The following is a 25,897-nucleotide window of genomic DNA, read 5'->3' as shown; positions in this document are numbered from 1 at the left end:
ATATTTTATGTATCAATTTGAAAGTGATTGGCGCAAAATTACGGCAGTTATCGTATCCACAAAAAAGTGAAATATGTATATAAAATATTTAACTGACGGTGGTTTTGGGGTCTGGGAGATGTGAAACGCAAATATATGTCGAAATTTTCCGGAAGTCGAATCACGGTAGAAAATGAGTCACAATAGTTTTTGAAAATGGCCTCCAATACGCGATTCAAGTAATTGAATACGACGTTGCATGCTCTTGAATACACGTTGTAAAGTTTGTGGAGGAACTGCAGCGACACATTCAATTTCGCTCTGCAATCTGGGAACAATGTGAGAATAAGTTTTGTAATCGGCATCCTTACGGTATCCCCACAAAACGTCAGGAGGGGATAAATCAAGATACCGAGATGGCCAAAACTCTTCGAAATCACTTGTCCATGAAAATACTGATCCAAAAAAGTCATAATGTTGTTGGCTGTATAACCCGTAGCACTATTCTCCTGAAACCGCTTATACTCTAGCCGGTCTGCAGGTACAGTGTTTACAAATAGTCGCATCATCTGTATGAAGCGCACACTGTTCACTCTATCCTGAAAGAATGTGATGAAGATTCGCTTGCGTGACACTACACACCGAACATCCACTTTTTGTCCGTACAACTGATACGGATTTTCGGTACGCCAAATGCGTGAATTCTGTCCACTCACTAATCAATTAAGGTGGAACCATGCCTCTTCAAATCGAAACCGATCATCGAATTCTTCCCCATCTGGTGTTACAGACGACAAGAACCGCTGACAGAAAGCTACATGTTTTCCAATATCTGCAGGTAACAACTCGTGAACAACACAAATTCTGTACGGATGCATCTTTAAACACAATGTCATGCGGGCACTACCCACGGAGAGACCAAATTGGCTAGATAGGCGTCGCACAGACTTCTTGAGACTACAAGAATATGAAGCTTGAACGTCGATCAAATTTCCTGGTGTTAGGACTTTCAGTCGAGCGATTTTGGCTGCATCTGCCACACTCCCTCTCTGTTAGAACTTGGCGTACAGCCGCTTGTCGGAGGACTTTTGGTGCATCCACGCCTTAAGTTTCTGTGAAGGCATTCTGGGTCTGGGCATAACTGGCACATCTAATGTATTGGGGGACAATGAATATTCTCTGTTGTATTGTGTAACCCATTTCTTCTCAATTAAACCAGCAAGAAAAGAAGGAAACATTCTTCCATAAGGTTGCGTTACTTAGATTCTGTAGGAAAAAAATAATTGTAACCGACCTTTTTCAGTTTGGGTAAGCAGAAAAGATAAGCTTACCCCGACTTCATTTATGCGCTGGAGAGTTGGGTTGTGTTTGTGCGGGTTGTTGGCGCGTTGTTGACAAGAATTTCATTAATTTGGCTAAAAATAATAAAACTGAAGAAAACACTTCAAAGTTTTTTCAGTTGCATGATGTTCTGGATAAACCGCGAAAATTAGAAAGGCCATGAAACGGTATGCGATTGTTATAATCGTCAGGATGGGATTGTGCGAAAACATATAAATAATTACGACAACACATATACATCAGGTTCAGTAATGCCGTTTCAAAAGACATTGTTTATTATAAATTGCCGGTCACAAAAATTGACCGCAATAAAATTCTGTAAAAAGAGAATTTTAAATTAATGCGGCTACAACTGTAGTAGATCGGAACAATTAAATGTGTGATTAATTATTGAAAGATTTTTTTATTTATTTATAAATAAAAATTATTTAATCCAGAATATTGTTTTTAGATTATCATTAAATGCTGATAAAACGGTACATAAAAATTGTTATTAAAAATATAGGAGGAATACACGATAAACAACGAATTATCGCCAAACTCTTAAATAAAGAAAAACAAAAAACGGAAGATAACAAAAGTGAACAATCTCTTGTCAAATCAATTCATCTTATTAATAAATTGAAATAATAATAATACCGATATGCAAAAGCCCAATAAAGATAAAGAAAAATGTATTGCAATCTCCGATCTAGCATCTCTGTCGCGGTTTCACCCGCGCAATATGGTTACTTGCGTTTACTGTCGCGGTCAGGGGATATTAACCGCCCCTCCCGTCTAGCCAGAGGGCTCTGTCCCTAGGACTCGGCTGTGTTCATTAAACTCATGCTAGTGAGAATAATAATGATAAATAAAAATTAAGGTCTGTTCAATTTATAAAAAATATAAGTATATTGTAATTTCTTCACAACAAAAGTAAGTATCATCTCACAAACATAAGTGAGTGATCTAACATTGTTGGTTTCAAAACTGTTGGCCTCCATCTTAAATACACTAGTTATAAGAGGTTACCCGTACTTCGTACGGGTAAAAATGTATTTTGCCAGGTTCTTCGCGTTACCCGACAAACACCACTAGAAGATGAAGGTACTTCGTTTTACATTTTTTTTAAATTTCTTAACTACTTTTATTTTAAGTTTTTTAGTAAAGTAACCGAAGGCAGGTGCAGCCAGTCGCGTCGCACATACAGTAACAGTGGCTGTCTTGGTCGACTCACCGCGTCGTACACCGTCACACCCCTTAAAAAATCGAAATTAAAAAAAAAAACGAAAATGGTTTTTAGATATTTATCTGAAGAATATTTACAAGCCTCAATCATTCGTTTAGTCTCGAAAATGAGGAAAATTTGCAATCATTGTTCAAATTTATTTTTAGTCGAATTTCGAAAAATAAAGAAATTTGTTTTTAGACAATTACTTGAAAATTGCGCACACCAAAAATCAAACTGATATCTTCATTTGTTACCGGAAAAAAATTAAAAAATAGTAAATTTCATTGTTACTACAATTTAACTCTTTAAACTCGGAATTTCAAAAAATCCTTTCTTAGTGTGCACTTACGGGTATACACATTTTCATCAATCCATTTTCAGTAGTGTTTTCTGGGTGATTGAATATTAATCGTCAGTAAGTCAGAACAACTTGTTTTTTTAGGTACAGATGATAAAACTTATTGATGAAATACAATAAATAATATATATATATATATATATATAAACTTGAAAACTTGAAAAAACTTGAAACTTGAAAAACTATAAAAAATGAAAAATTAAAACTTGAAAAATTATAAATGGGTCGTTATAAAATGTATATATAAAAAAAAAACAAATCTGATATCTTACAAGCCTTATATTAATGTGGTCCTTAAAAAGAGATAAAATTAAAATGAATTTAAAAAAAAAAGAAAAAAAAATGTAAAACTGTTATTTTAAACTAAGATTAAAATAGAAAAGATAAAAAGACCTGACTAAAGGTTATTTTCTTATCTCAAGAACGTTTGGAGATACAGTTCAAACGGCGGCTAACGAGTTAATATCTGTAACATCATCTGGTAACATAAGGTACCAGATGTTTTCTAAGATAAACATATGTTTTTTTTTCTGCTGTTAACAGATGTTAACACACCGGAAAAAAAATGTAATACACAGCGAAAAAAAATTAATACAAAGCAGGTAAATATTATTAAATAAATCTAATAATCTGATGTGGACACCACATGACTTACTTTTAGGCCTATTAAATAACATATATACGTTTTTTTAAAGTGAAAAGTGCATAAAATTTTATTTCATTAATAAAGTCTGATACTTTCTCATATTTTTTTTTGGTTATTACTTAATTACTATTTATCGTAATTTTTTTTTAAACATTTATATATTAAATATTTAACATTTGATTTAACATTAACATTTATATTTAACATTTTAACAGTAATATTTAACATTATCTGACATTTATATACTTTATATTTAATAAATATATTTAAATTTTAAAAAATGTGATGTAGTCCGATTCGAACCGATGTGCCTTCCCCCTTCTAAGATCCAAATATTTCTTAATTAAAATTTAATTTGGCTATAACTCTGAAACGAACGAAAATAAGTACCACTTATGAAATATCGTTGAAAAGTTCTCGATGAGAGCTTATTACTGCAGTTAAGAATAAGTCCAAAATTCAAATTCTTTTGGATTTTGGGTTTTTTTTTACACTTTTGGATCAGACGATTCCAATCAAAAGGAAAGTTGCAAAACAGTCCTAAATTCAAAATTTCAACATCCTAATTTCTAATCGTTTTTTAGTTATTGCGAGATACATACGAACAGACGTCACGCCAAAACTAGTCAAAATGGATTCAGGGAAGGTCAAAATGGATATTTCCGTTGAAATATGAAAACCGAAATTTTTCGGAATCACAGTACTTCCTTTACTTCGTACAAGTAAGTAACAATGTAAAATCTTGTTATAAATAAGCCAAAAAATAAATAAATTTTTGCTTAAATGTAACGTATAGTAGAACGTAATGTTTCATTCAAAATTTCAAGAAAAACGATTACAAACTTTTTTATCATATAAATAAAAATACACTAAATGTTAAAATGGAAAAAATAAAATGCGCTATCATACATCGGTAAGAATAATTACTACTTTATCAACTGGGAAGTAACACTTTAATTTTTCATATCAACTTTTTTCTTCTTCACAACACTTATTTAACTTCAATAACAAGCTACGAATTAATTTTTTGTTAGTATACGATAACAATAAATATTAATACGAATTCGCTCTGTAAAAATTTATGATTAAAACACAGCGTATGATAAATGTAAGACCACACAAAGCAAATCTTCCTCCTCTTCGCTCACGACAAAAAAAAAATTGGCACAGAATCATGCGTTAAAATGTGACAGCATTAAATAATTCAAGTTTCGTTTAGATTGCAATGTTTTTTGTTTTTTTTTTTATAAGTGCTAAGAAATTCTTTACATCGCTAGCCTACTTCTACTAAAAAAAAAAAAAACACTAATCTTTCTTAAGAAAGAAAGGTCTAGTCTATTCTGACTTTAAAAATAAAACACCGTCCCTTAAGAAGGATTCTTATTAGCATACCTAAATAATTCCGATTTATTATTGGAAATCAAAGTTATTTCTGTTCTTTAGTGAATTATTACATCGACCGTTTACCAAGATTAAATATTCGTGAAATTAACCTATTTTTCTTTTCGGATTTTTTGAGAAGGATGAGATGAATGACAATTTTTGTAGCGTGTGAAAATGCAATACCTGACCTGTATAATCTTTTCGAGTTTAATAATTAATTACAACACGTGATAAAACGTTTTCATATAGACTTCAATCCCCCACTCGACTATATGTAAAAAAATAAAGAAAACCATGTAGTACATGCACATCAAAATTTATATATATATATATATATATATATATATATATATATATATATAAAATCAAAATACTATTTTAAAATGCAGATGACATTTTATTACCGGAAGTATCGAATTAATAAAAACATGCTCCGACGATTAATAGGACAGCATATTCATCTGTAACTTGGATTTTACATTTTATAAAATAAATATTTCACGTACCTCCGAAAAAGAATTTTGTTAAAACATTTTTAAAAAACCTAAATAAAACGTGCTTCGGACTTTTAATTCAATAAATAAAAATTTTATGAGAACACCACATGACTTCCTTGTACGCCTATTAAATTAAATATATACATTTTTAAAAGAAAATAAAATTTTATATCATTAATAAACTGCTTATATTTTTTCATACTTTTTTTTATATTTTTTATTGTCATTACTGAATTATTTATTGTAAAAATTGTTTTATAATTTAATTTGCTTACATCAAAAATTAATTTAAATGTCAGGAAAAGATTTTTGAAAGTATATGTTGGGAGCGTCGCTTTATATGGAAGTGAAACTTGGACGATCGGAGTATCTGAGAAGAAAATGATTAGAAGCTTTTGAAATGTGGTGCTGTAGGAGAATCTTAAAAATCAGATGGGTGGATAATGTGACAAATGAAGAGGTGTTGCGGCAAATCGATGAATAAAGAAGCATTTGGAAAAATATAGTTAAAAGAAGAGACAGACTTATAGGCCACATATTAAGGCATCCTGGAATAGTCGCTTTAATATTGGAGAAACAGATAAAAGGAAAAAATTGTGCAGGCAGGCAACGTTTGGAATACGTAAAACAAATTTTTAGGGATGTAGGATGTAGGGGGTATATTGAAATGAAACAACTAGCACTATATAGGGAAGCTTGGAGAGTTGCATCAAACCAATCAAATGACTGAAGACAAAAAAAAAGTATTGTAACAATATTACGGTAGTCCATTATAAAAATAACATTTTATAATGAAAATCGTTCTTATTTACCGTCAATAGTTAGCACAAAGGATTAAATATTGTTGTATCTCTTTTTTTAACTAGTTAAGCAAATATAAATAATGATTTGATCTGATTTGTTAGTAAATATATTTTTTTTTTAATTTTGCTTCTTAACGAAAATAGATTTTCACTTATTAAATATGATTACAAAGTCGACTGTTAAAAAAAATGCATAGTTTGCAAGCAACAAAATATTTACTCCTCAGATGTTAAAGTTAAGTAATATTACAAGCAATGTTACGCCCATCCGTTATAGTTTATATATATATATATATATATATATATATATATATATGTGTGGGAGAAAGAGGTAGAGAGAGAGAGAGAGTGAAAGAGAAATGTTTAATATTTCCAGTAAAAGATCAAATTAGGTGGAGAAAACATCATTTTATGGTATAAAGATATCGTATTTTATGCCTAAATAATTAAGTTATTCTACATAACACTGATAAAGAATACAGACCTGAGCTGTCACCCTTGAACGGCCGTTTATCGGTGCGACCGAAGGATAAGAAAGTCTTCGAAGATCTTCGAGGCTGACCGAACTGGCCGGAGTTAAAGTACCGTCCTCGGTTTCATCCTGTTCCATTTTACACGCGTACATAGAAAAGTTATGTTTAGCCATTTTGGGAAGACGTAAAGCCGAAAAAACATCGAGCGGCGCAAAATAATGTATACCCTTTTCATCTAATACCGTATACGGTACTTTACCGGTAAGAATGAGACGAGACGCTTCACGCGGTACCACCATCTGCAATCCGTCTTTGATAATCAGCAAAATGCCGTGTTTTTGTGTGCGCACCAAATAATCTTCCATGGCCAGACTGTGAGGTTGATGGAATAACGACGACGGAATATCTGCAGAAGATTCTAAGACGGGTGCTTCTTCGGGTACGACCATCAGAGCCGCACTCTCTCTCACCAATTCCCTAAGAAGAGGATCGGTTCGAACCAATTCCGGGTCGCTTTGCAATTGATTCAGGGCAGATATAAAGGAAGGTCGATTTTCTGCTAATTGTCTCATGACGGTCAACCTTCTGAGGATGCTGATCGTCGTCGAATCGCCTGATAATATTTCCGTACTCTTTTGATCAGAAAGAATTTGTAGCAAACTGTTTCCGACATCCGTCAATCCTAAAGCGCGAGCTAATCCTACCGCTTGCAGGATCAATTTTTTTAAACCGGCACCTTCAGAATCGCCCAATAACTGTTGTACGCTCCTCTCACTGGATTCGCGCACAGTATTTACGATTGCGCGTTGGAGAGTTTCTAACGCTTCTTTTTCCGACTCTCCGACAGATACGTTTTCTGATAATTTTTCGACCACCGCTTTGATCAATTCGGGTTTACCCTCGCTGAAATGTCTAAAAGCGGTCGCTATTGTTTCTTCATTATTTTTCAGAACGCTGCACAGTTTATCGACGGCAGATTTATTTTCTTTTGAACCGTTTCTAATAATTTCCCGTAAAACATTTAAAGTGCTGGGTCGTCTAAGATTATTTAATTCGCTGGACGTAACGATAAACGAATGGAGTTTATCTAATGAAGGGACAAAATTCCCCTCTTCTGAATGTAATTGTTTTTCTATAATCTCAGTTATAGCTTGGTACATGTCTGCGTCATCTTCTGAATTAATAACTGCCGTAACCAATTCTTTTAAAAATGAGATTTCTTCAGGGGAGCACGTCAGCGATTCCGTAACAGAGAGGTCGCAGTTAAAACGCGCAATACTTGCCATTACTTGACTCAATTTAACGGTCGATACCGGATCCAGTTTTAGACGATCTGACAGCTCACAAGCAGCACTCATAGCCGGAATAGTACGAACGTCAACAACGGGTACTTCGGCAGGTACTTGTCGACCGACGGCCATACCGGCTTGGGAAAGTTGTCGCATCATTCGCGAATCGACGGCCGCTTGACCGGTCGTAAAATGAGTTGCTGTACCTATATGAAGTTGTAGAAGATTCAGTTCTTCCGGTGTCACTTGAAAACTCTGAACCGTAAACTCGCATTCTCCTTCCTCAGAATTCTGTAAATCAGGCGCCACAAATCTAAGACCTTCACTCGTCTGCACCACTTGGCCGGGCACAAATGTTACGTGATCACCGGTTTCGATCACTCTACCGGGTACAAATCTTGGCCCTTCCACGGTATCGACGACCTGACCCGGAACGAACCGAGAACCCTCCTCGTCGGTCGAAATGATTTGTCCGGGAATAAAGGTAGGTCCAGCCCGAGTTTCAACTATCTGACCGGGGACGAATTTAGGGCCGTCTTCGGTATTAACGGTTTGTCCCGGAACAAATTTTGGTCCCGTAATCGAATCGATAACTTGTCCAGGAACGAATTTCGGGCCATTTTCTGTCTCCACCACTTGTCCCGGAACGAATTGTTCTCCTTGATCCGTCATCACTATTTGCCCTGGTACGAAATTTCCGTCGATAATAATACCGGGGATAAATCTAACTTCTTCTCCTCTTAATAATTTTCCAGGCACGACTTTGCCTGCAGGAAGTCCAGATGCAATGCCGGGGAAAAATTCAACTCCTTTCTCGGTTTGAACCATGTGTCCGTAAACTGCGTTTGACTTTTCATCACCATGAACGCACTGTTCGTTCATTAATAATCCCAAGGATAATTCTTCACGGTAAACGACTTCATTCACGTTTTGGGCCGCAGCAAAGTTAATTTGTCCGTCAACAGATATTTTAGACTTTCCAGGCACGAATGTCAGAGTTCCACTACTAGATTTTAAAATTTGTCCTTCTACAAACTGTTTTCCATTAAGCGTATCAACGGTTGCACCAGGAACGAACTGCGCATTAATGCCGTCCTTTTTAACAGTTACACCAGGCATAAACACAGAATTACCGCTTTTATCGCGAACGTATTGACCAGGAACGAGCATCTGACCATTTTCAGTTTTTATTTCTCTTCCGGGAAGGAACTGTACTTCACCGCTGGAAGAAGTCACACTTTTTCCGGGTACAAAATCCCAACCTTTCTCCGAATGAACGCTCTGTCCGGCGATAAATTGCACTTCACCACTCGACGAAACAATAGTTTGTCCGGGTACAAACATCGGACCATTTGGAGTTGATTCAGTTTGACCCGGAATAAATCTTGAATCGTCTTGTCCCTCTCCCAACAAAATTTGTCCGGGCACAAATCTCGGCGAATCAGCAGATATAACAGTCTGTCCAGGAACAAACTTAACACCTTCACTAGTAATCAACGTTTGGCCTTGAATAAATTTTTCACCTTCGCGCGTCATAACAGACTGCCCCGCCACAAAATATTCCTTGCTACTTCCCTTTTCATCTTTTACGGCTACACACTGGCCCGGTACCAATCGAGGGCCATCGGGTGTGTCCACTGTAATTCCAGGAAGAAATGTTTCACCGGCTGGAGTCTGTACAGTTAATCCAGGAACAAACACAGGCCCTTGTGGAGTATCGAACGTTTGTCCCGCAACAAATCTTTGCGCAGTTGCTATATCGATTTTCAATCCGTGGATTTGAACTCCTTCTTTCTCTTCAGTAGTAGAAACACCTTCGCGAATACGATTAATCAGTTCTGGAATCTCATCGATACAAGGTAGTGTATTTAAGGTTTTATTGCTTTTTGTAAATATTTTATCGATGTTAGCGGTTTTACTTAGCTGTTGTGGATTAATTTCCCGAACGGCTTTCTGTATCACCGGATCAGGTTCTGATACCAATGGAGTCACAGGTGTTACGGCAGCCACCGGTTCAAAACCAACTATATTTTCTGACACGGTTGACGGCTGCTGGATAATTCCCGGAAAAGAAAATTGGAGATTGACCTGCTCCGACGGGACCGAGATAGGATCCGGCAGTCTGTCTACCAAAATTTCACTGTTGCTGACACTATCATTGTTAACTTGATTCCAATCAATTTTTTTAAGCACCGCGTCTGAAATCTCATTTACTTTATTTTCAGCAACGCCTGATAAATCCTCTTTTTGAAAATTATTCCATTTTTGTTTAATCGGTTCAGAAGGTTTAGCGCTAGTTAACTTAACGTGTTTAACGCGTACACGTTTTATTTCAGATTCTTCGAACTCCGCTAGCTCAGCCGCACGTTCTTTATCTTCAAATATTTTTCGAACGAGATCGGTGCCGCTCGCTCGTTTACGTTTCGTTCTCTTTTTTAAGACCTCTTCGTTAGGTCCTTCTCCTTCCCAAAGGACCATACCGCTGACATCAATATCTTTCACATCGATGGAGACATCGCCTCCACGTTTTAACTTTAACAACACGGTATCCGCGTCTTTAGCTAGCATAACGTCCCTGACATCTCCATCGCGAACTGCGGCTTCTAATTTAGCCGGAAATATCAAGTTACACCGCCTTTCATCGACGGTATACACGTATTTATCCTCCGACTCGATACTTTTGTTCGCTAACAACTGTGTCATTTCAGGTGACTCGTCCAAAGACGGAAATACATAACGAAAATCAGCCAATACAACATGACGTTTTCCATGCGGAAAACTATGAGGCCCTTGCCCTTCCGATTTCTGAGTAACGGGACAATGAACTACGTTTCGTGATTTTTTCGGACGACCGACCAAAACCGGAATATAATGATGCGTAGGTAACCCGTAGGCTTTACCTGTAATACGACAAAACCGCTTCGCATCGGCAGGAGATATCGGAGGCAAAAGCGGAAAATAGTTGGGCTTAGGAAGCCCGCGGCTCTTGCCGGTAATTCGACAAAACGTAGACATGGTCGATAAAGATACTGAAACTTTTAGTACGACCCGTCGATCAGATATTAGAGAACGCTATAACAGTTGTATCGGAAAAGCGGTCGTTATTTCATTTTGGACTAAATTCAAGCAGAAAGGCTCAGGCACAAATCATCACGAAGCACTATTAATTTCAGTATTAATAAAAATTAAAATAATAATAATAAATAAATAAATAATATAAATATATAAAACACAAAATTAATCACTTCAATATTTTAACGTAATATCACTCGTGTAACTCTTTTTAATCGTTAATAAACAATTCGTTAAAAATTCAGTATAGTAATTCGCGTCATCTTTACAATCGAAATAACAAATATTTAAATCGAAGTATAATCAAAGAAAGCGCGAGGAGAGAACTGGAATGTAAGACACACAGCCCAGACCGGCAGCAGACTGATCACTGTCCACACCAACCACGAGTCCGACCGCCGATACGTGAATCCAACACACTTCATCCCCCCTCAAAAAACTATCCTACCACTACATCTTCTCCACGCTCTTATCGCACTATTGAAACTTCATTGTTGACCTGCCAAGACAGCACGCTATTTGCGGAGGGCCTGACAACTCTAACTATTACTCTCTCTCTCACTTCTACCTATCTCACTCGTTTATATATATATATATATATATATACAATTTACCTTTAATTCCTTCTCTTAAACACCAAAAATTCGGTAATGCATTACTAGCAGGTAGTACAGGTTTTAATTCATATGTTTATTTTTTCAAGTATATTTTTACAAAATGTTTTAGATAATTCGAACCTTAAAATACAAGGTATTCTGTTACACAATCAAAAAAATTCCGAATCAATGAATATTTAGTAAAGAATACGTTAAATAAATGTACGATTAATTAAAACATGCTTGTTATTTACAAAACTGTTCCGATCAGTAACATACATTATACTATGTTAAATTTTAATAAAATTAATATCGATTTTTATAGGAAATAACAATTTCGATATCAATAATACTCCATACAGTGATTTTATAAATAAACTACGTTATACTCTTGTACTTATTCAACTAACTTGTACATATTTAATAAAATTCAGAGGTAAAAATTGCGAAAAGAGTTATATTGTGATACTTTTCTTTATCAAATTTCATAATATTATATTGCTCCTTTTCTCTTTACTTTTGTTTCCAGTTCTTCGCATATTCATTCTTATTAAAACAAAAATACGCAATCAAATTAGCTTTTTTTTTTTTTAATCGTGGTTAACAGATTTTCCAAATTCTTCGACAAATTTCATTCATTCACAATATTATCGGTCATGATTTATATTCTAATATTTTTTAATGTTATATAATAGTTAACAAGAATCAGTATTAATAACCGCAATCGTTTTTTATCTTAATGTTAATATTATGAGGGAGTATATATGCAAATATAATATTTAAATTAGGATTACGTAAGAATAAAAAAAAATCTGATGTGGACACCACATGACTTCCTTGTACGCCTAATTAATTACATATACACATAAAATGAGAAGTACATAAAATTTTATTTCAATAATAACTTCTGATATTTTTTTATATTTTCTTTTTTTATTATTATTTATCGTAAAATCTTTTTTACAATCGAAGGTTAATAAATTAATATGACATTTAAAAAAAAGTAATAAAAAAGAGATGAAGTTGGATTCGGACCGATGTGCCTTCCTCTTGCACGATGAAAATATTTCATTATTTAAAATTTTATTCGGCTATAACTCAGGAACCAATGAAAATAAGTACCACTTATGATATATCGTTGAAAAGTTCTCAATGAGGGCTTATTACTGTAGTTAAGAAAAGTGCTTATTAGTGCAGTTTTTTGAAAACTTTTGGTCCAGTCAATTGCAATAAAAAGTGGAGGTGCACAACTAGATGTTATCAGTCCTAAATCAATATATTAGGGCTGCATATTAAGGGCTGCAGTAATAAGCCCTCATTGATAGCTTTTCAACGATATATCATAAGTAGTGCTTATTTTCATTAGTTTCAGAGTTATAGCCAAATGAAATTTTAATTAATGAGATATTTGGATCTTACAAGGGGAAGGCATATCGGTTCGAATCCGACTGCATATACATATATATTTTTTTAATTTAAATATATTGATATATTAATAATTATTAACCTGTGATTATAACAAATGTTTACAATAAATAATAATTTGATAACAAAAAATTTTCATATATATATGAAAAAATCAGAATTATTAGTGAAATAAAATTTTATGTACTTTTCATTTTAATTCAAACAATTTTACAGAAGTTAATAATTATTAATAACTCAATGTATTTAAATTAAAGAAAAAAAAGATTTAAAAGAAAATATGTATATGAAGTCGGATTCGAAGCGATGTGTCCTTGGTTACGGATCCGATACGTTCTCACTTATACCACATAACCACTTGAGCGACATGAAACAAAATTAATATATAAACTAATATAAAATGCCGATATGGACACCACAAAAAAACAAAATGACACAATGTGATGTCCACCACTTTGCAATTGTGTAACTGTCCACTTTATTAAAGAATTGGAAGATCGTATCTCACTTTCAAATGAAGTACAGAAAAAAATGTGTATATGTAATTTAATAAGGGTACAAGGAAGTCATGTGGTGTCCACATCGGATTTTTTCGTTGCTTATTGGAAACAAATTTCAAATAAAATATCTCAATTCGTTCTACTGATGATATAGATCTTTTTTGAAAAAAAACACAAAATAGCGAACCGAGGGAAAATAAAGCGAGTAACACATTTTGTTAATTTTGATATCCAGAATGAGTTCCTAAAATTTGGAATACCTTTCAGGACAACATGTATACATTATAATAGATTCAACCGCAGATGTTTTTTTATAATTTCATATATCACTTGCGATTTTTGTTAAATTAAAAAGTAAATAGAGGGTTTAAATAATAAAATATAAATTGATAAAATAAAACATTTTATTTCTGATAAAGTATATTAGAAGCAGATTTTCTTACAAGAAACTAATACAGCGATTCCTATGATTCTCAGAAACAAAATTAGCAACAGCATTAAGTAAATGTTCGAAATAGCATTAGGCCTATAATATTACTAAAAGATATCCGGTGCACGCAGACCGGCCTCGGTCGGAGGCATATATAACCAATTCTAAATATCAGAACCGTGTACTAACCCTAATAACTACAGCCAGCAGCGAAAACGATCGGAACCATCTTAACTTTCTTTCGACTTTTAAAACGGTAGATAAACAATCTTAATCTAGATATTTCCAGTTAAGTATTTTTGCGTGTCACAAACGTAGTGTTTATAGAAAGTTTATAATGAACGAAAGACGTATATAAAAATAATAAATTTAAATAAATCTTCATAAAAATAAAAAATAAAGGTCCTTAATATGTTCGTCTTTATATATTATTTTTAAACGAAATCTATGCCAATATATTTAATATTTTACGCGTCTATAATAGATTTCTTTTTTTTAAGAATAGAAAATAACCCCTATTAAAAATAGTAATTAATATTACTATTAATATTGGATTAATGAAAAACCAATATTTACGGATATATCTGTATGAATTAAATTTTGTTTGGCTACTCAGAACGCGATTTAAATTAAAATAATAAAACTTTACGTCGTAGTTTCAGTATTAAGAAAACTGATTTTATAAAACGTTTGAAAAAATCGGAATGAAAAGTTTGGAAGATATTGTGATAATGGTATATACCTGAAGAGGATTTGATTTCATAGAAAATTTACTTCCGGTTTTCTTAGTTTTCAAAAAAAAGCTTCCAAAATACGATGAGATAAAAATAAAATAAAATAACTTTTCATAGGGTTCACACCCTTAAAAACAGAAACTCTATAATAAAACTATTTTTTTATTTTTATATATAGAGAATCACATCTGATTCGGCTTTAAATATACTGAAAGTAATCTATAATTTGTCAAAAGTCAATAAGAATACGATGAAGAAATGCAAACTTTTCAGAAAGGGATGACACAAGGATTCTCCCTCTCTCTCTCCCTCTCACCCTCACTCCCCCACCCTCCTCTCTCTCTCTCTCGTTCTCTGTATATATATATATATATATATATATATGTGTGTGTGTGTGTGTGTTTAGCCTTAGGAACCACCGTAAGGTATTACTTCAGAGGATGAGTGAGGATGATATGTATGAATGTAAATGAAGTGTCGTCTTGTACAATCTCAGGGTCGACCAATCCTGAGATGTATGGTTAACAGAAACCTAACCACCAAAGAACACCGATATCCAGGCTCAAGGATTCAATCCGTATAAAACTGCCTTTAATAGGATTTAAATCTTGGAACTCTCGACTTCGAAATCAGCTGATTTGCAATGACGAGTTTAACCATTAGACTAACCCGGTAGGTTAAGGATTAGTGTACCCCATTACTTTTCAACTTGTACACAGAACAAGCAACAAAGGAATAGAAGGGAAAACAGGAATTTGGTTTAATACCTAAAGAGGGAAGATAAAAGATGTTAGGATTCTATAATGACTTTTTCTTTTTTTTTCTTTTTGTAAAACTGTAATACGATTTGGAATACTGAATGCCATTGATTTAATGTAATGAGACATCTGAACATAAACAAAAAATAAGATAATGAAATGGGATTTTCCTATGAAATGGGGATTATATTATTTACCTAATAAAAAAAAACATAAAAGAATCGATGAAAAAATGTAGACATTAAAGGCTGATCGGCAAAAGCAAACGGACTTTTCGTGTAGAAAATAAATTCGCTAATATCAAATACAGATGTAAAAATTGGAAAAAAAATTCGAAAATATCTCCAAACAGTAAAAAAAATTAATCATCATAAATTAAATTTTCAAAATTACAAATTAAATGTAACTGTTAAAAATAATCACAATTCAAACAGCCAAGTATCTACCAGTATACGAGTATAATATTGTATGGACGTATTTAATTTACGATCGCATTTAAATTATTCAGTAGTGCCAATTAGTTCGTTCAAAGCAATAAAATTCAATTGAATATATTTTATAATTAATTGATCAGTAACAAAACCTCTTTTATTAACTGCATTTTTTTATACCCTTCAATTTAAGTCAAATGATTATTATTTACTAATTTATTGACTTCATTTACATTAATTTTATCAGAATTAAATTTTCTACAGAGGTTATTACAATTTTTTATCTGTTAATGTCAATTTAACAAATTATTTTCCACCAAACCAAGGAATTTTTGCATAATAAAAAACACACCAAAACGAATCATAGCCGTGAATCGCCATTATCGTCGAAAATGGGACTGAGAAAATCCACACGAATCGGTGGATTCACCCCGCAACTGTCCGAAAGAGAATATATGGAGTGGTATCATGCGTAATCGAGTTTTTGGCAATTCACAAATCCATAATTCCCGGCAACATGAAATTTTGCTTTATCCAGAAAATAAAATGCGTTGCACGTAGTTTTCATCAGGAGAAGTGAAGTTTAACATGACCGTTAATAATTGAACTCTTTGTGGCTTATCAGTAGAGTTAATTTCAACGGGTAGCTGGAGTTTACAAACACGAAATTTCAATCGGTTGCGAACATTATGGATAGTGCTTTTAGGATGTTTAGTCGTCGAATAACATTGCGAATTGACGTTTTAGACTTCTTTGTAAAAGCAAATAGAATATTTTCTAAGTTTTAGATCTGCCGGCGAATCTCCTTTCAAAACAAACGCTTCCGGATTCAAAAAATTGTTAATACCACTTACATATTCGGAGAATTTCTACGATAGACTAACATCGTATAAATTGTTTCTGCGAATCAGTACAAGCACTGTGCTTTCTCTTATGGGACGCTATGGTACTGAAGCCCGGATTCAGTCTAACATGTGTAACAGTCTAACGCAGCTGCTATCTGACGGAAAATATGTAAATAAAACCTAATTCCTTTAAAGTTACTCATAAAATACTATTGAATGCTGCAAAATGTATTCCTTCTTGAAACACCGAAGTTCTTTTCGGACTCACAGCATATAGGCAACTTTGTAGGATTAATTGATTGTCTAATCAGTTACGGTATAACAGAAGAGTATTTGAGATTGACAGGTTTATGCATCAGACAAACGCTTTCCAATTTAATAATGATTTTTATAAATAAACTGATGGGACGTTAATGGGCAACTGCCATCTGAATTCCTAGCTATTTTTTACACAAATAGCCTAGAAATTAAAAGTTAGAAGTCAATTTCAATATTTTCCGCGAGTTTCGTTACTTACGTGATGATATTTGATACTTACGTGGATGAAATTAATTTAATACTTAAACCGAATAGACAAAAATGTAAAATTTACACCTCAAATCTAAAGCAAATAAATATTAGCATTATTTTATTAAAGAATACTCCACAATGATAATATAAAATAATTTTATTATACAAATATGTACAGAAAAATTACACATACAGATACGAAAACCAGCAACTTTCATCCTACGCAAAATAAGGTGGGATCTTTTGATACTGAGTAATGTTATATTCATAAGAAAATTACACAAAGTTTTGCTGAGGGAAATCACTGGCAACATACAAATAAGAATCGACGAACAAATTTAACAAATACAGCAAAACAAGCTTACTTAAAAAAAAAAAACTGACAACACAATTGTAGAACTTTCCAGTCAAAGGGCTTCAACCGCATTCCGGAAAAGCACTGCAACTGTTTATTATTTCTGATGCACGACTTACACACACATACACACAAAACTTAATTAAAAATATTTATTATTTCATTTAAATACAATATTCTTTTCGTTTATTTAATTCAATGATTCTAACTACAGCACGCGCGCATACCGTATTTAATTCGCGTGGGTGTGGGGATACTAACGGCGACAGTCGACACTAACTAATGTAATTTCACAACTTAAGTAGAACAAATTTCGCTTGTACGGTCGGCAGACTGGTGTAGTCGCGAGGTTTAACGCACTAGGTACTGAGTCGACCGGGCGATTGAGTTCGAAACCCAGCCGGACCGAGTTACTTTGTTACAATTTAAATATCATTCATTTATTTAAATCTACCGCTCGCCTGTGACGTCACAATATAGTAGCCGACTAGAATAGCATTTTTTTGGGCTGGGGTGCGATTTTCAAAAAACATTTTTTTGCAATTACTGTTGTTTTTTAATCGTTCACAAATTTTTCTAAGAAAAATATGACCTTAATTAGGCGAAATCTCGAGATATTGAGGGTGACCTTGCTCTACAGCTTCACCCAGTTGACCTTTTAAGTTGAAAATTTAATGGCATCAATGCCCCATATAAAGAAGTAATCTGAGCAAGTTTGGTCAAAATCGGTCCAGTAATTCTGGACATAATAGGTGATTTAGAGGCCAACGCCGAGCACATACACGAACATTAACATCCGAAAAATTTCCATCTGGTTTTTTGGATTCTTAGGTATCAAAGCGTCAAGATCCGGTGTAAACCGCATGAGCCCAAATTGGACCGATTACAATACTTTCCCTTCAAGCTATAGCTGTGCTATGGTTAATTTTGTTCACGGGAAGATATATCTCTTTGACTAGTTTAAAGTTCATGCTATCTCTTTCTTTCTCGAGATATTTCTATATTATCCAACCCGAGGCCAGTGTGAGCGATCATAGGCTTATAACCTATGATATTGCTTACGGAGGCGGTCCAAGGGCACCAAATCCAGGTCGCTATAACCTAGGGGGCCTGGATCGACACAGGCTGAGGCGTGTATGCGATGCTGCCCTGCAAGGATTGCAGTGGCGCATGGAGTGTAGGGAGGAGGTGGAATTGATGGCGGAGCTAATCGGCCGGGCCATCGAGACTGGCTGTGACGAGGTCCTACGGCGGCCTAGCCCAATGGACGGACCCGTCATTAGCAGCCAGTCCGCTGATCAGAGCGTGCCTGGAGCCGTCATGGCCCCATTTTCCGGGGGGTCGTCTGTGGAAGGCAGACAGAGGCCCGGCAGGAAATGGTGGTCCTCTGACCTTAGCGTGCTGCGCGCAAGAGTGAGATCCGCGCGGATAAGGTACCAGCGCTGCCCCCCCAACGGGGATTATCGTTAACCACGTGCGCGCTGAGCGTCTTCGGATCTACCGGCCATCAAGGAAGCCAAACTCAAGTTTTGGAAAGACTCCATGCGAGAGTTGCAGCGCGATCCTTGGCAGCTCGCGAAGACCTGCTACCGACCGAAGCCATTGCACGTGTTGTCCAGTGTTCGGTGCGGGTTAGGTGGTCGTGACCACACTTTAACATCTGTGGCGACCTACCAGGCGTTCCTGGATACTCTGTTTCCAGATGCTCCGGAGGGTGAAGCGGAAATCGGCGTTAGGGCGGGTGAAACACCATTCCCTGGCGTTCGGACCGTGGAACCCGAAGATATAGACCGAGTGGTTTCTCGAATGGCATTAAAGAAGGCACCGGGGACTGAACGACTTGACCCGGATATTTTCCATCATTTATTGCCTGTCATAAGAGAGCCACTCGGCAGACTGTTCACGGGATGCCTAAGCTGGGGCTGTTTTCCGGCTTGCTGGAAGGTTGCTTTGGTGAGGGTATTCCTGAAACCTGGAAAGGATCCTGGTGAGGTCGGCAGTTATCGACCCATCAGCCTCTTCCCGGTTCTCGGCAAGTTGCTTGAAAGGCTGGTTGTGGAACGGCTCGAAGAAAGCATCGATATGAGCTGTATTCTAAATCGAGGCCAATACGGCTTCATGAAAGGGGTTGGCACCGAGGGTTGCATCTTAAATGCTCTTACCGAGGTAGAAAGCGCCGACTGCAAATATGTTTTGGCTATTTTTATTGATATAGAGGCAGCATTTCCTTCCTTGTGTTGGAGTTCTGTCCTCTATGCTTTGGAACACCGCGATGTTCCCGAAGCCATACAGGCCGAGGTACAAGACTACTTGTCTAACCGTACGGCTCTGTTTAAGGATGCGCGCCTAGTTGTGGAAAAATCCGTCACCAGGGGAAGCCCGCAGGGTTCCGTTCTCGATCTCCTGCTGTGGAACCTGGTGTTCGACGAGTTTCTGAAATTGACATTCCCAGAAGGAGTCACGTCCCAGGCTTTCGCCGATGACTGTCTCCTTTTAGTTCGTGGAAATTCACGACCACAGCTAGAAAGCAGAGCGCAGGCGGCCTTGTCAACCGCCGAAGGCTGGATGGACATACAAAATTTAAAAATGTCTGTGCCCAAGACGAAGTTCATGCTTCTGAAGGGCGCAGACAAATTATCATGCAGTCGAAACCCCCACATTAAATATAAAGCCTGTGTAATCAGCCGAGTAAGGGTTCATAAGTACATAGGTGTTTTGTTTGATGACAAGTTGCTTTTTAGCAACCACATTAAACAGGTTGCGGCGGACGCTGTCTCTGTGATGCACAAACTTAGAAGGATTGCTCGGAAAGACTACGGGCTGTCTGGTCGCCAAATGTACTTGGTGTACCGAGATGTCTTCGAGAGTATGATCGCATACGCGGCGCCAGTTTGGGCGCACAGGTTGGATAGAAATAGAGCACTGCTTCAAAATTTAAGGAGTGCCCAGCGCAGAGCCTTAATTGTATGGACTGGTGTTTTTAAAACAACCTCCTACGAGGCTGCTACCGTATTGGGAAAGGCTCTCCCAATCGATTTAGTGGTGAAAGTTCGAGCAGCCATGTGGAAGTTACGAAGAGGTCGGGAAACCGAGGTATTTGGGATGCGGTTTCGGGCCGGGCTAGAACCGGAACGGAACGGCTATCACAATGCACCGGGTCTAAATTTCGAACAGTTGCCCGTTTCCCGCCTGCGGAAGAGGCTTTGAAGCCTCGCGATGGAGGCATGACAGCATAAATGGCACACTACGACTAAGGGAAGATCTCTGTATAGATTTATACAGGATCTGGGGGAATGGTATGCCTCGAGTTCATTTTTAAGAGCGGCGGGTGCCCAAGTGCTCACCAACCATGTGAATTTGATGCAATATCTGTTCAGGTTTCGCCTAGCGGCTGATGACTTGTGTGTCTGCGGGGAGGTCCAGTCGAACGAATATCTAATGTTCGACTGCCCTGCTCTTGGGGGGGGGGGGGGCAGAGACCGGGCCACCCTGGAACTTAGAGGTCCGGGGGGAAACTGGCCGTTCATAAACGGCGAGTCAATGTGGCGTGAGCCGCATTGTCGGACCGTGTGGGAGTTCCTCGATGAGGTTGCGATGTTCAACCGTCATCGTTAGATTGGTTAATTTAAATGGGATTTATTGATTCCTGTACCGTGTCTGTGGGAAGTCTTCCTTGAAATAATGGCTGCCATCAGCCAGTAATAAGCTCCAAGCGCTTTAAATGCTGGACAGGCACTAGCTGGCAAACAGCGATCGAGGCGTGGCGGCTTAAATTGCCGTCTTTTTAATGTATAACTCTATAGTTTTTAATTTTTAACAAGGGGTGCGCCTCCCCGATCTAGTTTTAATGTGACAAGTGAGCGGAAGGGACACATAAAGCAGGTGCTGTACGGCATCCAGCTTAACCGCTCACGCAAGTTGGGAGCTCACTAGGAGCATTAGGAAAACGAGGTCGCAAATCTGTTTCAGAGGCACAGTAGCCATTTTTTGGCACGGAACATTTGGTCTATGCTCTAGGGCGACCGAATGGGGTGGTGGCGGGAGAAATGCCAGCTAATCAAATATTATCCAACCTTTATAAGAGGCGGACAACAGATCGCGTTGGGTAATCTAAGTTTGAGGTTTCAATGGTTTATATATATGTTTAAACTAACTTTATGCTTTCGACTGGGATTGCCTAAATAGACAACAGTTGTTTGTATTTTTTACTCTTTTCCTAAAAACAATATTGGAAATACTATTTTACAGTGTCCTTTAATATTTTTTTGTGCTTATTTTTTCTTTCACCATTTATTAATTAATTTTCTTGTTATGTTATCTCAATGTTTAGTGATGATTAACAATCGACATGGCCATCTAGTTTTATATTTCAAATAAAGTTTTTGAAGTATGTAAAATTTTGAGCGATTTACGTTTCTCCAATTTATTTTAATAATCGTTTAATCCACCAGGTTGGTCTAATGGTAAACTCGTCCTCATAAATCAGCTGGTTCCGAAGTCGAAGTTCTGAGGTTCTCATACAATAACAAAGGTACATAATAAAGATCCAAATAATAAAGGTCATATCATAATAAAGGTAATAAAGGAACATTTATTCGGATTTGAATAATAAATTGTGGATATCGGTGTTCTCTGGTAGCTTTTTTTTTATTCCCTTCTTCCTATCCCGGATCTACTGTACAAGCATAACTCAGACCTAGGGGTGCCTTGGCCTCTAACCTCCCGGGTGACCATGTCACCTCAGACCTTGCAATGCTTTTTCCGACATGGGGTCCCATCCGTTTGGCCGGGACTGGGTCCTCACATTACTAACTGCCACTTATTGGAGGTCGCTCGTAAGTCATCTCCAAACAGGATCTTTTCATTCTCCAGGCCTACTCACCCCTAACCCACCGGATTGGTCTAGTGGTTAACACGTCTTCCCAAATCAGCTGATTTGGAAGTCGAGAGTTCCAGCGTTCAAGTCCTAGTAAAGCCAGTTATTTTTACACGGATTTTGAATACTAGATCGTGGATACCGGTGTTCTTTGGTGGTTGGGTTTCAATTAACCACACATCTCAGGAGACTGTACAAGATTACACTTCATTTACACTCATACATATCATCCTCATTCATCCCCTGAAGAATTGTCTAAACGGTAGTTACCGGAGGCTAAATAGGAAAAAGAAAGACCTACTCACCCCTGGAGTTCCCGTTCAATTATCGGAAGTGGAATTATCCAGAAGAGGAAGTCAGTGTGTCCTAGTGAAGTTGGGGAGACTCTGGTGGGAAAGCCACAGAAGGGGGCTAGCTAGGGTGGGCACAGACTGCTGTCACGACACTCCGAGGTGACTGTGTTTTGCTTACCGGCTAGGATCGGTTGTCTTGGAGGTGTTAAAGGAAAAAAAAAGGAACCGGGAGAACATTTTCTGCTAATTTTTCCCCTCAAGAAATACTAATACTCAAGGGCTATCAAAGAATTAAGATTTTTACACTTTACATGCAATGGGTAAATTGCGAAACGGGTTTTAATTTAAAATAAATCTTTTAATAGCTTGTTAAATTTAAAAAAAAAAAAAAATTTTACCACAGACCATTGGAGTCCGTTGTGCAAAAAGATTTTATAGTGGTTTGAAGTTCTGCTGATGTACAAAATATAAATACAAAAACTCCCATTAACTCCTTTTCTGAAGCAAGATAAAGGTAAAAAACGAAAAATATATAGTCATTTTTGGGGGAGGCTGAATATTAAATAGATTTTTTTGGTAATTCGTGATCTAGACAAAAAACCTTCAACTTTCGTAAGAAACCTTTTTGCTTAAGTGCTCTAGTAAAGATTTGCAATTTATTTCGGCTAAAACACCCCCTAACTCTTTTTCCAATTTTTGCAAAAATTTAATACAATTTTTCCCCCCGAAGGTAGTACCCGTTTACCGAGTTTGAGGAAACTCCGTCAACAGGGTGGAGAGTTATAAGACCAAACACAAGCCAACATACATACATAGGTTACATATGCGCAAATGTCCCTCTAACAAAATTAAATTTTTTGGACTTGGGAGCTTGAAGTAAAAGGTTTTCTTCGCAGATTATTAACAATTTATTTTTTTAGTAAACAATTTTTTTTAAATGTCTCCTTAAGGCACAAAACTTGATAGACTAATTCTTTTAGTTTTTTATTCTTTTTTAGTCCCGTTTAGTTGTAGATGCTATATAAGTATATGCTATATAATGCAATATGTCCCGTAGTGTTATATCGTTGTAGGTAGGAAAGAGAAACCCACCGGGTTGGTCTAGTGGTTAACGCGTCTTCCCAAATCAGCTGATTTGGAAGTCGAGAGTTACAGCGTTCAAGTCCTAGTAAAGCCAGATATTTTTACACGGATTTGAATACTAGATCGTGGATACCGGTGTTCTTTGGTGGTTGGGTTTCAATTAACCACACATCTCAGGAATGGTCGAACTGAGAATGTACAAGACTACACTCCATTTACACTCATACATAATATCATCCTCTGAAGAATTATCTAAACGGTAGTTACCGGAGGCTAAACAGGAAAAAGAAAAAGGTAGGAAAGAGAAAACCGTGACACGGTTAAAGATGAAAATTAAACGAACGCTTATTCATTTTTTTAAAAATCGTACCAACCTAAAAAAAAATTTAAATATGAGTGAAAATAATAAAAATAATATAATAATAAAATAAAAATCGTACCCTCCACGCGCGCACGCACATATGTATAATTCATTCTTTTTTTCTTTTTTAACCTCCGGGACCATTGTTAGATATTGCTCCAGAGGATGAGATGAATGACAGGTAGCGTGTGACAATGCCATACCTGACCGGGATTCGAACCCGGGACGTCCGAATGAAAGGCCGAGACGCTACCACTCGCGCCACACGGAGGCCGGCTATTCATTCAATTACTCAACCACAAATTTCTCTTCGCTAGTCAATAGTTTATAAATTTTATTATTTTCTGTTTTGTTACATAAGAATTTAGGTGTGTACGCGCTTGTGTGAACGAAGAAGAACCGAATTTATTTCAAAGAAATCTGGCATACTTGCTACTGCTTGAGCAGAAATTGAAAATAAATTTTCAATTTAATCCGACACCTACAAAATACAATTAAAATTTAAATGTTTAACAATAAAATACTTCATTTAAGTAAATATTTAACAAACTTCACTCGTCAGTTTTTCGAGCTGTTCTGTGGCACAAGACGCGCAGAATATGTTGCAAAAACATGGAATACTGTGTAACTTAACTTCATATTTTATTATTATGATCTTGGACATACTACACATATTTTTAACAAGGAGGACGAAATGGAATGCGAAAAGATGCCAGAAAAGATCATCTATCTCTTTTTACCACTCTGTACATAGAAAAAAAAATATATATATACTCGTGTGTGTGTGTGTGTGTGTGTATATATATATATATATATATACACAGACATATATTCATTTGTTCAAAACTTTCAATCTCCGAAAATTCTTCCCCGATTGCTTTGAAATTTTGACACAACGTTGCATTCGAATACGTGCATGTTTTTATATACCAACCATTTATATACCTGGATGTCACACCTGTGACGGGTAAAAATTTTTTTTTGTTTTTTTGTAAAACAACGCTACTTGTTGAACGTTAAAGCAACACGCGCTATACTAAATTTCATGATTCCATTTTCATATTTCCGATGTGTGTGTCCGCTATAGATTAAAAAACTACTGGACCTATTTACGCGCGGGGAAAAAGGGAGAAAGGGAAAAATCGGAAAAGGAAAAAATTGAAAAATGTAAAAGGGGAGAAGGGGAAATGGAAAAAAGAAAAAGGGGATAAGGGGAAATGGAAAAGTTAAATTTTGTGAAGTTCCGCAATGTTCATTTTGTTAATGTTTTATCAAACTTTCAATTGTTCATTTAAACTAGCAATAGCGAAGCATTACTCGGCCTGCTAGTGTATTTATAAATATTTAGCAACACTTTTAAATGTATTTAATACTTTTGGATTCTTACGATCCGCATCGGGATTGATCGACCTGATTTAGAAAGAACCAACAAAACGATTAGATCAGAATTTGTCAAAAAGCTCAACAATTACAAATTATCTATCTCGAAATTCTAATTTTATTTTTTTATAAAATACAACAGAAACTTTTATAAAGGAAAAATTATAATGAAAATAATAAATAATCTATGTACGGAAATATCATGATTATAAATCTATTAATCTCGGTGCAAAAATTATGGAACTCGATACAGAGTAACTATTAAAAAA

The 25,897-nt window shown here is 36.1% G+C and overlaps 1 protein-coding gene across 5 annotated transcripts in view; it reads right to left on the bottom strand.

Moving 5' to 3' along the window:
• The window catches only part of Obsc (Obscurin), a 613,188-nt gene that overhangs the window by 467,886 nt on the left and 119,405 nt on the right, over positions 1 to 25,897 (bottom strand). Inside the window, exon 1 of one of the 5 annotated variants that reach the window (XM_075359430.1) lies at positions 6,702 to 11,197. The exons of 1 other annotated variant lie outside the window; for it this stretch is intronic. In XM_075359430.1, coding sequence (XP_075215545.1) covers positions 6,702 to 10,994 — 4,293 coding nt within the window. In that variant the 5' untranslated portion in view covers positions 10,995 to 11,197. Of the gene's footprint in view, positions 1 to 6,701; positions 11,198 to 25,897 lie in introns of those variants that run through there. 3 more of the 5 variants (XM_075359429.1, XM_075359427.1, XM_075359428.1) reach the window with 3 other exon arrangements.

Source organism: Lycorma delicatula, chromosome 3 (assembly GCF_047948215.1).
Source record: "Lycorma delicatula isolate Av1 chromosome 3, ASM4794821v1, whole genome shotgun sequence".
Taxonomy (NCBI): Eukaryota; Metazoa; Arthropoda; class Insecta; order Hemiptera; family Fulgoridae; genus Lycorma; species Lycorma delicatula.
This window is presented reverse-complemented; position numbering and strand designations above follow the sequence as displayed.